Below are 14,131 nucleotides of genomic sequence, written 5' to 3'. Positions count from 1 at the left end.
ATATGGAAGTCCCCCTAGTTTCCTTTAAAACTAGTAGGTGATATATTTGAAACAAAAAACAATAGCACCAGAATAAACTTGGATCACTGGATGGAATATATTTGAAACAAAAACCAATATAACAAGAACAAATTTGCACTGTTGGAGGTAAGTAGATTAATGAACAATGCACGATTCCAAGGCACATCAAACTGAGTGTACTTCATTACCTCAACAACAGCTGGATGATACCCTCCAGATTTTACATTATAGTAAAACTGTTATCCCAATCAGGTTTTCGTTTTACATATCAAGCCTCAGACAAACGCAACCTTGAGACAATTTATAAGATTTCCCAAGCCGTGCTAGGTATAAAATCTATGCATTAGATACTATAAACATACTAATCCATTATCCAATGTCCAACTGTTATGACTTTCAAAGCATTTTTCAGTTAGCATTAGTAAGAGAGATTTGACAAAGGTGAGCTAATTACATCTCTCATGCATTGCACTGCCAGCTCTCGGTTCTGCGGCATAGCATATTAAGCCACTTGCCTCGTCTCTTTCTGGTTCCCCTTTCTAGACTTGGTTTTCTTCAGCCGCCGATTCTTGGAATTTATGTCAACCCAAGTGTAATCACTTGGGATGGTAAAAGGGTCAACATGGTCCACCACTTGAGATGCACTAACAGATTTTGGTCGGGTGACAGAGGTTTTGGCTGTAGTGTTGCTCCACTTCAGCCAAGAACTCTTGTGTTTCTCTGCTTTGTGATGCTCTTCTTCTTCAGGGACAGGGAAGAGCCTTGGGCTTGAGAGTGGGGTGAAGAACTGCTCGAGTGGCTGAAGATCAATGAACTTGGTAAAAGTAACCACGACTCGTACAGTAGGAACAATAGGGATGGCGACCTGCAGCCGCAGATATGACAAGAGAATGCATTAAACTGCAGGGTATCTCAGGACTCTGAAATGTTTTTATATTCTCAGCAACTCCACATTTTCAGGAAGCAAAAAAAGCAGGCAATGAATATTACTCATTTTCAGTTGTAAAGATGCAGGGATGAGATTTTGATATGTGTAATCATCTATACAACAAAATGCTATGAATAAGCAAACATAGATGTTAACCCAGAAAAAATAAATATATCAGATATTACAATTGATATCTACGGATATAGTTTAGCAATATAAAATCTGGTAATACATATAATATCGTGTACTATTAACCTTGCTTTATGGAAATCACATTCTTATTTCTCATTGTTAATTCATGATTTTTATATTATAGATTTTCAAAAGCCCAACATTCCACCATCTTCAGACTTGGTGCGTCATGACATCTATTTTTCTATAAACTAGACAATGCAGTTAACTAGCAAGGAATACTAACATTGAACAAGAAAATACCAGTCTCCTCCAGAAGTGGGTTTTCAAATAGAATCAGAACTACTCTCCCTTTCAGATTGTAAGAAGTCACAGTTTCTAGCTTGTGACTTGGAATTTGTTTCTAACAAACCGATATTCACCTTCCAAAACTCTTTTTTTTTTTGCGGGGTGTGGAATGAGACCGTCATGCCCTTCTTGTTAGATTAATCTCCATGAAATAGGATTTCACATCCCGATCTTGTTTGGTCTAGGCTCAGCCTGAGAGACTTGGACATAATACAGAAAGAATGGGTTGAAAATAAAGCTTATTATTAAGATCATAAACCAAAAAAAAAATAAATAAATAAAGTAGATGTCCAAAAAAGGGATTACAAGATATTGTGTCAAGTTCAATTATGAATTCTAAGAGTTGTCCACAGCTATCTCTCTTGTAATGTAAGTTGGCAGTTGGCACAAAACTGTTTGGATGGAGTAAATATATAAATATGTTAAAGAGTGCATATATGTTACCTGAATGGATAATTTATATGAAAAGATCCAGTGGGTTTGTCAGAAACAGGCCAATGCAGGTAATTAATCATTCCACTATCCCATTGCTTTCATAGGACTAAAATCCAATATGGACCTATGAAACATTCGGATTCAGATGAAACCTGAAACATGCTTCCTTCCGCACGAGCATTCCCTAGCTCTATCAACAGAAACTACCAATGTTTACGAACCAAACATTATGAATTATCAGCACATGATTAGACATTTAGACATCTTCTAGAAAAATAAATAAATTTCTCAAGAATAACAGAAAATTCTGTAACAAGAGTTTTAGTACACTGACTCATTGTTTGTTCTAGACACATTGAACAAGCCCAGGTGCCAATAATGCAAGTTCTGTGCATATAATAACTTCTTTCTGTAAATGATGTTGCTGCTTTGTGGATAAGTTGCTTGTAACAAATGTCACTTTCTTAGATAAGTATGATATATTTAAATAAAAATGAAAATGTTACGGTATTCTCAGCTATTCAAGGGACCACATCATACAAACAATTAAACCTGGAGCTATTCCTATAGTATTGCTTGAGCAGAATATCTCATATAAGGCTTAACCATGTAAACACACTAACTTCATTTTTACATGACTGGTTAGACTTTATAAGCTACCTGATGCATGACCTGTAGAGAATATACAAGCACTCTCCCAAATGACACCTTTACCTATTAGGGAAAAACCTTACCTTAATAATCCCTGTTCTTTAGAGACCACTCATGCACTCTCTCATATTATTCAAGATCTATCAAAATGTTTGCAGTTCACTTATTTGGAGCTTCCACATTAAAATAATCATCAAAACCAGCAATCACTCTCTTTCCTTTCCCTTATAGATCACATACTCCACGTCTTAATGCTCACCTTCATTCCTATGACTGCACATACTCTAGTAGCGGTCTTCTCAAGACTACACATGTTTGGCAATAATCTATTCTAAGATAGAAAAGCAACAGCATAGCATGGGGTACTAAGTATGATCACGCAATCCTAATACTTGAGAAGCATAGAGATATCAATAATTCATTAACCAAATGTTGGGCAAAATGGACTCGTGATTGTTCAAAATATGTCACTAGAGTGGGTTTCTAATGCAATAAAGTTGTTTCGAGCAAAAGCAAAAAATTTCTTCATTGCACTAGAGAGATTTTTAAATTGTATTGTCAAGAGCTTAAAATACCACATGTACTAGCACCATCCTATTTGTACATATTGTACTGGCCATAGACAAGTAAATAGAACCTCCTAAGATGGTTTCACGAGTGAAACAACCTTGTATTGACCTCGTATGACTTGGTTCACCGATTATTGTTTTTTCCAATGTTAGCAGAACCATCATGAACCATCCGATTTGGGGTATAATGAGCTGTACCGGTGGTGGACCGGGATGGTTCCAACCTTCAAATCGAGAAACCGGCGAAGGAGGAGGAGAGGGAGAAGGTAAGAGAAGAAAAAAAGATAAAGAGGAGGGGGGAGGGAGAGGGAGAGGAAGGAAGAGAGGAGGGTGGCAAATGGCCAGTAGAGGCCGCGGCGAGCTGTGGAGGGGCACGGAGGTGCGAAGGCCCTCTCCCTCCCTCCCCCCTCTCTCTCTCTTTTCCTCTCCCATTCTCCCTCTCCCCCGCCGTCTCTGCTACATCGAGCCGTGCTCCACTGGCCTTCTCCCTCCCTCCTCTCTCTCTTTTCCTCTCTCCCATTCTCCCTCTCCTCTACCCTCTCTGTTGTGTCAATATGGGCTCGACACAGAATGGCACGGGGGTTTGTACTGAACCGTGCCGTTGGGCAATCTGTACGGGCTCCGGTATTGTCGCAACGATCCTTGGTTTTTTCTTTTTTCCAACTTTGAATCAACAAGTGTTGCCTATGGCAACCCATACCACCATTATACAATGAAACATACTTTAATGTCAGGAAACTGGTATGGGTCCAAACATTGATTTTCTAATCCTTGCGTACCGGAAACAAAAATCTCATTACATTTATGCTAAAAAAACAATCCCTATGGATCTAAGGACTTTCTTGGTTAAACTTGCGCATCCACTCCACTACTCACTTATTTACCTAGTCCTATGTTGTTGGGTGGGGATTGGTGCAATACACAAGAGCAAATGGGTTTTAGGTGGTTCCAATGAAATTTGGCCAATCTACAAGCCTACATCCCAAGTGGGAAGGAAGCATGTAGGATAAATATTTTCCTTATAATTCCATAGTCATCATTAGAGTGATTCAATTATCAATCAACACCTAGACTCATATAAAGTGTTTAAATTTCGTTATCAACCACCATATTAGTTTGGTGTCGAGTTGATATGGTGTCGAGATGCTAATGTCCCAATTCTTAGGATGGTTTACCACCTCTATCAAGATAACTATTTTTTTATTTTTAACTTTTTTATTTAAATGAACTTTTAAGAAATATGGACATATTCTAATATAGAGGGGGTGGACATCAGTGCAACAATAATGTTCCTCCATTGTCACCTAGGAGTCATGGGTTCACAATATAAAAACAACCTCTCCATATGTGCGGGTAAGGTTGCACACATCCCCAAAATGGTAGGAGCCTCATGCACTAGGATATCTTTTTTGTTCATATGTCCTAATATCCTTAAACATATTTTTTTTAAAATTCAATGATAAGATATATGGTACTAGTACCAGTAACTTCTTCATTTTACACTATTTTAGCCTAAGGCGCATCATGAAAGAACCAGAAGAAGAGAGTATACCCTCTAACATTGCTCCCTTTTATTATTATTTTTTTGATAGGCCGGATAGATCATACCATTTTAGTATGAGTACATCCAAGAAAATTAGAAAATAAAAATAAAATAAAAGAGGAGGAATAGACTCATAGCTGTCCTACAAAAAGTCCCCAGAGTGCTGAGCAATATAGGAGACGACCAATCAGCTGCCCTGTTTGCAGCCTGGTACACATGAGTGACTAGGAAAGCAATGCAATCCCTCGTCAACCTGCAGATGTACTACAACAACGGATGCCCACCGCCCGCCCTAGATGGGCCCTGAATCCATCCAATCACCCCAGCAGAGTCCCCTTCAAGGTGAATGCAGTCCACCCCTAGTTGAAGCCTCATGCAGGTGATACCCTTTCAGGCAACCTTCAACTTCGCTATAGGGATAGAGATGTCGTAGATATGACTGCCACTTGCCACAAAAAGTTTGGAGTTAGGGCTCTTGACTACAAATCTTGCTTGATCCTAAATTCCTCCATTAGTTACACTACCATTGAAGTTTACCTTGAGAAGCTCCTAGGAGATGAAGATCATCTGGGTCGTTGCAAGAGCTGAGCGGGATCCTTGTAATCACAAGTTCTCCAACAAAGGGAGACTATATAATCTCGATTGCATGAAGGCCATGTACACAACAAATCTCAGATGTTGCCTTTTGTTCTCAAAAACTCGAACATTTCCATCAAGCCAGATGTGGTGAGTAACATATGCGGACCTAACACCTCGTGGGACCATAGCAGGTCTCCTCATGATTTCCTTTAGGTAGACAAGGAAAGCTTCAATAAGGGTTGCCGACTGCATGAAACTCAAAGTAATCTTGGCAAGCCTCCACACCTGAGCCACTCTCGGGCACCAATATAAAACGTGCACCACAAACTCCTCATCCGGACATCCATCGCAAGCAGGAGGGAGCCTCAATCCCCTTCTGCACAACACGGCCCTAGTTGAGAGACAGCCCTACGCTACCTTCCAAAAAAACAGAGCAAGATGGAGGTGAATATAAAGTTTCCAAATCTAGCCTCCATCATTCAGCATTATAGTTTCAGAACTGTACAAGTCACAAAGATCATTGGCTCTCATCTTCGACCTGCATGTCATTTTCCAGACCCTCCTACAAGAATCCTCTTAGCCAGCTGTTTCCCAAAGATGCATTGAACAGTCGCATCATTCCATCTCTCCCTCAGCAGAAATAAGTCACAAACTTTAGAGCCATCAACACTCTCTAGATTGACTGTAGTAGGCGAGATCCTCAATGGCAGCTTAGACACTCAAGTATCATCTAGTACATTTTATCACTTGCCCATCCCCAACCGACCATCTAATACTAGACAGCACCATCGGAGCGCAAGTGCACATCTCTTTCCAAATAAAGAAACAAGTCGGTCGGCTTGGAGATCCGTTGCCATGGTCTGCAGGCCATACTTGGCCCTCATCATGAAGTTCCAGAGATCCCCCAGCTGAAGCAATTACCTAGCAATATGCCTAGCAACTAGAGACTCTCTCCTCATCAACGACTAGATTCCCAAGCACTCTATCCTTACCATCCTGCATGTCCCAAAGGAAGTTTCTGAGCATTTGCTCCAGTCTCGTCAGCAGGGCTTTAAGCAGAATGGTGTTGGTTAGCAGGTATACTGGAACGGATCTAAGGACGAATCTCATTAAAATGACTCTACCCATCATGGAAAACGCTCTCGACTGCCACCCGTCAAGCCGTTGCTGAATGCTCTACTCAATGGTGTTGCAATCCACCCTCTATAGCCATCTCCCTGTAATGGGCACACCTAGATACCTCCAGACCCCATCCTGCTCTCCTACTCTCAGAGCATCCTTGATGCTTGCCCTAAGTTGAAGCTTGATCTTTGGGCTGAAAAGGATAGTTGATTTGGTCAGGTTCACTTGCTCCCAGCGCTTACGACCTTACTTGAGCAAGATTTGTTCTATAGGCTCGTATAACTGTATCCTTGATTGCTCTCTTTTCTTCAAAAAAGAAGGGAGCCTATCATGACCCATGTGGTACCTACTGGACCTACCTATCCCAACCGATTTTGAGTGGGATGGCCAAAATATCCTACCTCATAAAGGAATAGGTGTCTCACACCCATCATGCATACCATTTTCTCTGTGAATATTAAAATACTGGAGAGATGAGTCAGTATTATTGGAACCTAAAGCCTTGCTAGTATTTTTATCCAACAAAAGGTGTATCAATATGTATCCTTCCAGCAATATGTCAACATGTCAAATTCTTGGAAACTTATAATTTGAAAATTCATATAACTATAAAACTGTAGAATTGTAAAGTACAAAAATAAGCAAGCACTTAACACATGCTAAAGGACTAAGTTATAGTACCATGGAAAAGGGTATTTTTTATATATTTAATTCTATCTAACAATAATTAATTATTGGTGTGTATGAATGCCTAAGGGATTGTATCCATAAGGTACCAATACCGTTATGCCTCTCATACCACTATACCAACCAACACAGTATTTCATCTCTATTTTGCTTGCTGACACCAAGAGATATACCATGTGTCAGTTTGATATCACATTGTAGTGATACGTACCAACTGGTAAAATACTAGTCTGAGTAATGGTACCAATACTTCAACCTTTGATTCGTATTGATAAAATACAAATTTTATGAAAGGATTCTCAAAGCATAGTTACTTATCTAGGTTTCACCAAACTCTTGGATGCCATGTATCTGATTCCAACTCCAATGTTGCGCTTATACAATCCTAGCATTAACTAATTTGATGCATCAGAAGTTCCTCATTCTTAGATTTTTGACTAAGATTGGATCTAATTAATAAATGACAATCATTTATGAACAGATTCTACTTGTTGATAATCTGAAAGGAATAAATAAGGAATCCATCCCAATAACATGCTAACATTATTTTGAGCCTTTCAGTTTATTTTATGATTATGAATTGTTTGTCTCATCAAATAGACTATATTAGATGCCTACTTATATAACTTAATATAATGAGATTAAGGGTGGCAATGCTTGACCATTTAACCCATTTAACTTATTTCAACCTGTTATAGATTGAGCTAGATTAGTTGTTTAATAAAATGGTCATATTTGAATGTGGATTTTTGATCCGTTTAATAAACAAGTCGGATTCAAGTTGCTAAATTTTTGATATACCATGGGTCCGACCCGACCCATATCTTGTTCGACCCATATCTTGTTCGACCCATATCTTGTTCGATTGGACCTGATTGCCACCCCTAAATGAGGTCATAATCAAGTCGATCTAATTTGTCAACAGCCAATATAAAGTTCCATCACCAAGATTGCATATTCTAAGGGTCTTCGACTCATGAATTAATCATTTATGGTATAATATGGTGGTTAACAATTCATACAATTTATAACTAGATTCTAGCAATATGCATGATAGTGTGTGAAAATCCTAGGGATTTGAAGGGGCAGATCAAGGATATTAGCAAGATAAAGCAAAGGTTAATATGTTTGCTTGCCAGTTGGTGAAACATGTATACAAAATCATGGAATTCCTTCAGTGTGTGAGAGGTGGGGATGGGTGGAAATAGGGGTAAAACCAAAAATGCATCGCACGATGTTTGAGAGGAGTGAGAGTAAAAGAATAAACAGGCCTAAAGAAAGAGAAACCTAATTAATAAATGTGGAGTTAGGAGGGTAGAAAGCTTTTAAATTTACAATATCATAGGTTAGCTACTACGTGCAGATACATGTTAATAGTTTGTACATGCCAACTTTACATAAATACATCATACTCTATTTTAATTAGTATTCACATTTGCTTAAAAACATTCACGAATCAGGGACGCGCTTCCAATGGAAGCTCATCAAAGATTATACCAAACATGGATCAGTGTCGTACCCAAAACAAAAAGCAGTCTCACAATATCATCCCAATTATGATATTTGAACTTGTATAGCGCAGCCCAAATACTCATACCCTTAGCAAGCTAGGGTGGTAACTAGGGCTGTTCACATCAAGCTCGATTTGAAGCTAAACAAATCAAGCTTAAACCTGCAAAATAAGCTCAAAATTAATTTCATGCCAAGTCAAAAGTTGACCCAACTCAATCAGGTTGGCTTGATAAGGCACCAATATATCCATATTGTATAATTTGTATATTATATGGAGAATGTACTATTAGATAACGTACTATTGGAATCAAGTATTTATTTTCTTGGAATCAATTAATGTCAATAGGGCTTCAACCAGACTTAAATCAATTTATAATTCGTGCTCGGCTTGGAAAGAAATTAAAACCAAATTTAGCTCGAAAGATAAATAAACCAAGCTTGATCCTAGAGTTTTAGCTTGATATTAGTTTCAAACCAAGCTGGACTAGATCCATGCTCGATCAAGCTTGGTTCAACTACAGCCCTAGTAGTTCCACTACGTTGAACCAATTCCTTGCAACTACAGTTAGATGCTATCAATTAAACCAGTAAGATAAGCTCTATTAACCCCATAACTTCTCACTGCTTAGTTCATGATCTTAATGAATTCTAATGGGCTTACCATCTTTTTTTCTATAAAATATAACAAGTCATTGCTTATTTTTTTTGCGTCTCTCACATCCATGACACGGAGTCATCCTCTTCTTGCATATTAACCATGACATTGATAGAATACTTGATTGCAGCTCATTTGATCCACATCCACTATGATTCGTGCTTTTCTTCTAATCTCAATAGCATTTTAATATGTGGCACTCTAATACTGCATATTAAATAAAAGGACATTATTGTTTCTAATATAAAACTTTAAAGAGATGGTTCTAGAAATGTCAAGTGGACTACATAGTTTGCCATATATTGTATAAGAAAGTACAACAGCATATATTGTTTAGATTTTATTCTCTTCACCTTTTCATTCAATTGGAAATTTATGTTGTTCACTCATATTATCATCACCAAAGCCTTTTACCATAAAATTGGGTCAGTTATGGTGCATAACATTCGGTTGTGAACGCTTACGAAATGATTAAGCATATTTTTGCGAGTACCATGAATTTGACATCAACCATTTGCAAGTTGCTGGTAGATCCTAGCAAGGTAACTTTAAGCAATAGAAAGGCTTGCCATTGAAGTGAGAAGGCTGCTCGACAGATTGTAAGACCAATCTTATCTGCTGCAGTTTAAGCTCATGTAAACAAATAGCAAACCTCCAAAAAATCCCATGCTTTAAAAGAGAACATGCAAGAATGAGTGAAAACCCAAAAAGACAAAATTAGAATAATGAATGTTAGTCTTAAAAGTGCTTGATGAACAACCATCACACAGTGAAAAAGAAAGAAATAAATAAAAAAGCAAATCATGTGTTTGGCCTCAAAGTATATATTGTAACCATAAATCTAGCCACACAAAATCAGAACAATGTATGATTCTCGCATTTCCCTCTGTCAAGGAAAGACATCTAGAGGTCCAAGAAAGAATGTAGCATCCTGCCCTTCCTTATCTGCATGGCTAACACAGACCTCCACTATCTCCGGTCAAATTAACTCTATAATCACATGGTAAGGTTTGACACCTCTCTCTCTCACACACACACACACATACACATGCATGCATTTTTGTCTCCCATTTCTCCAAGATTATGCACTTCTACAGGGGACCTATTTTTCAGTAAAAAATAATATATCAAGTCTTACTCCTTGATGTAGGACTTGGTACCACTTAAATCTTCCAGCCAAAAACATGTACCACTCAATTCTTTTCTTTGCAAATTATTTCCAAACTTGTCTCCTAGCATAGCATCTACCCCTGTAAAAAAAATTATAACCAGCCAAAGTTTAACAATGTTAAACGGGAACCTTCTTGCTACTTCCACAACCCATACCACCAACCATCTGCCCGGACCCATTTGCCTCCAGACCAGACCAGACAGCCAGACAACAAAAGATAGCACAAGATCATGGTAAGTAAACCTCGTATCCATTCGTATTTTTCACAACTCAGTTCTCCATCAGACTGATTAGACAAGTAAAATGGAATGAACTAGAAAAGAACACAACACTAATTCTGGGGCAAAAAAGGAAAATAATAAAGAGAGTTTTCAATGAAATTTCTTTTTCTTTTTTTTTTTTACCTTGACCGGAAAAGTTCCCGGCGGGAACTTGGTTGTGAGCAGGTCCCGGAGCCTCCTCACGGCCTTCACCTTGTTGGCAAGTATGTCAAGCAGCGGCAGCAGCTCCTCGATCGTCAACGGGAAATCCTCCGTGAGCCAAACCGTCGGCCTCAAGCTCTTCACCATCTCCTTCTCTTTGCTCTTCCCCACCCTCGCTGCCATCGCCACCCCACCCCCATGCGGCACATCCACACTTCTCCTTCTGCCCAACTCCATTCCTTCCGGGGCCCTATTCCCGAAACGCCCCCGCTCATAGCAACTATGGCGCGGGGGTAGATCAGGAATCTCGGCGACGAGAAACCCCTCCTCGTCATCCTCGCGAAGCTCGAGGGGGAGGAACTCTTCCTCGGCCTCCTCGACGGCCCTCATCGTCTTGAAGCTGAACACTACGTTGTGGATCTCGTATACTCGGGCCTTCCACTCCCCCACCATCTCTATCTTCTCTCTCCGCCGCCAGTTAGTCCGCCCCACCAGCTCTGCCGCCGTGATGTCAAGCCCTGGCCGGTAGGCGCTCGCGTCAGCGACGATGTCCGACTCGTCCGGCCCCGACGTCGGCGAGTCGGCGCCCTCGAACGCGTCGTGGATCTCCTTCCGGGCGCGGTCGAGGACAAGGAGGGACCCCGGCGGGAGGCGGGAAGAGGCGGCGCCTCCGCCGCCGCCGGAGCCGAGGAAGAGGAAGGACTGGTCGGCACGTCGGACGCGGAGGCCGTCGAAGCCGGCGAGGGAGGTGTCGGCACGGAGGTCGACGCCGCGCTTCCAGATGCGGTAGGTGTCGGAGGGGGCGGCGCGGGAGAGGAAGGGGAGGAGGGAGCTCTCGAAGTGGAAGGCGAGCTCGAGGTAGAAGTCCGGGATGCGGCGGAGGGCCGCGAGGAGTGGGGGGAGGCGGCGACGGAACTTGGACCAGGCGGAGAGGCGGTGGTGGCGGAGGAGGAGGAGGGCGAGGCGGCGACGGCGGAGGCAGAGGGCCTCCTGGAGGGGGGTCCACCCGGAGGCGTTCTGGAGGGAGGGGTCGGCGCCCGCGCCGGCGAGCGCGGAGACGGCGGCGGGGCGGTCGAGGCGGACGGCGAGGTGCAGGGGGGTGTCCCGGCGGGGTACGTCGCGGCGGTCGACGACAGCGGCGATCTTGTCGGCGATGCGTTCCTGAATCACCGACTCCGACTCGGTCAGTACCTGCGACGGGTGGGCGAGTCGGGGGAGGGCGGAGAGGAGGCGGGTCAGGCGTGTCATGTCGCCGAGCGCCACCGCATAGTGAGCGGGGCTATGGGCGTAGTCTTCTATTCTCACCCTCTCCTCCTCCATTCTCCACTCCCAATTTCTCTCTCCCTCTCTATATAACTGAAACCAAGAAGAGCAGAGGAGGGGAAGAAGAGGCCAAGGAGAAGATGAAATGGTTGGGTTTCTTTTTATTTATTTATTTTTCCTTCGTTCTTTAGCTTCGTTCTTTCCTTCTTTGTCCCTCACCGGTCTCTAGCGGTAGCTTTATTGGGGTTGGGATCCGGAGGCGGGGGTGGGGGTTTCTTTTTTGTCCTCTTCATTTCTTTCCTTTTGTTTTGCCGAGTCTAATTAAAGGGGGAGGAGATGGGACGATGGTGTCAGGAAACGGACGCGACGAGAGGGGAGGGAATGGGCGGGCAATGACAGTGTCCGAGCTCTCGCCTTGCTTCTTCCTATATTTAGAAACCGTTTTATATGCACTCTCCGTTTTCACATTAGTTTCCCCTTTTTTTTTATTCGATGTTTAAGAAAAAGGAGACTTGTTGGAGTACATTTGAGAAAAAGGGGCTGGAGTCTCTGAATTGGGGCCCTCGAAGTTTGACGAACTATCTTTTACTGGAGAAAGGGAAGGGGAGAAGGGATTGATGGGGAATTTGCCATGTCATCTTGGTCATGAGGTTTAATGTTGGAGTCGTGGATGTGGGTGAGGCAGGGGTAGTTTACGTGATGTCCTTCTGGAGATTTGCGGTCTCCGTCCGTAAGTAAACAAGACAGCTGGTCGGAGAGTTGAAATTGACCACAGAAAGAGACCGGTGCTGAAGTGGGGTGACGGGGCAGTGTAAGCAAACTTGATTGGATGTAACTCAGATTCCTTGGAATGATAAGCCAAGAGCCTGGTTTTCTGAACCCTTGATCAAGATTGAAGTTGGTCGATTTTGATCTGAAACCAGAATTCCTGGCTCCAAACTCTACTCAACCAACTCAGAAGACAATGGAAAGATCAAGCCGTTAAGCGAAGAGAGACAGGGTTCTAAAGTGGAGCATAGCTAACCTCCCATGGATTATGGTAGGGGTGGTAATTGGGTCGGATTGAATTGGATACGAGTTCGATCAGATATAGGTCGGATCAAAATTTCGTCAATCCGAATCTGATCTATTTATTAAACATATCAAAAATTCAGATTTAAATTCAACCTATTTATTAAATAGGTAACTCGATCCGAACCCACATAATATATTTATTAAACAGATTAAGTCAGGTTTAATTTGTTATATAAGCTAAGTAAATTTTTAACGTATTAATTAGATTTAAATAGATTAAATAGATTGGACGGGTTGAGCTAAATAGGTTAAAAACAAGTTGAGCAAGTTTTAAACAGATTAAATAAATCCTAAACAGATTAAATATGTTGGATTATGGTTTGACTCAGTTATTAAATAAGTCAAATGGGATAAATAAGACGAAGATCTAAATCTAAATCTAACCTATTTAATAAACAAGTATAAATGAGTAGTTCCGAATCTATTTATGTTCCAAATCTATTTATGTTAAACTAAATTTGCTTAAAATAAATCATTCATGGGCCAAACTAATAGGTCGGGTTAAAAATTGTCAGCCCTAAATTATAGCTAACTACCCGGTACAAGCAGCCATCTCCACTCCATGCCTCAGGAGAGAGTTTAGAAGTTATGTCTTTTAATTATACAAGATGCATCTTATTGCTCGGAGTTGACGCAAGGACGCATGAAGCAATTTATTGGCTGGCAGCATAATGCTGTTACCCTTTTTGTACACAAATCTCATAGTACATATTGATGGATAGGTCTAGAATTCCAGAGTAGAGTAATGATTTGGATGTGTGTAAGTTTGAGCTATAGTGCTGATATGTGGATGGCAAATATAGGAATAGGCAAAAAGATCCGACTATTTTCACCATACTTTGTCTAAATTTATCATGATATTAATAAATTTTACATGTGGAATTGACCCAAATCCTAATATTGAAAAATAAATGATACGTCATCTTAATTTTTTGGTTATAAAATGGATGGTGCAAATAAAGCTTTTTTGCCAAAAATGAAAAGTACCCAGTTGGAACGGGGCGTTTGCTTCTAACCAA

General features: G+C 41.1%; 1 protein-coding gene across 1 annotated transcript; it reads right to left on the bottom strand.

The window, feature by feature from the left end:
- Nucleotides 1–174: 174 nt before the first annotated feature.
- Nucleotides 175–12,409, bottom strand: LOC103720487 (ankyrin repeat domain-containing protein 13C-like). The gene is made up of 2 exons (XM_008810203.4): nucleotides 10,758–12,409; nucleotides 175–886 (listed from the first exon to the last, which is right to left on the bottom strand). Exons 1-2 carry the CDS (start codon nucleotides 12,093–12,095, stop codon nucleotides 524–526), a joined length of 1,701 nt encoding a protein of 566 aa, XP_008808425.1. The 5' UTR covers nucleotides 12,096–12,409; the 3' UTR covers nucleotides 175–523.
- Between the last annotated feature and the right edge of the window lie 1,722 nt (nucleotides 12,410–14,131).

Source organism: Phoenix dactylifera, chromosome 11 (assembly GCF_009389715.1).
Source record: "Phoenix dactylifera cultivar Barhee BC4 chromosome 11, palm_55x_up_171113_PBpolish2nd_filt_p, whole genome shotgun sequence".
NCBI lineage: Eukaryota > Viridiplantae > Streptophyta > Magnoliopsida > Arecales > Arecaceae > Phoenix > Phoenix dactylifera.
Note: the sequence above shows the minus strand (reverse complement) of the source record. Positions and strands in the feature narration are given on the sequence as shown.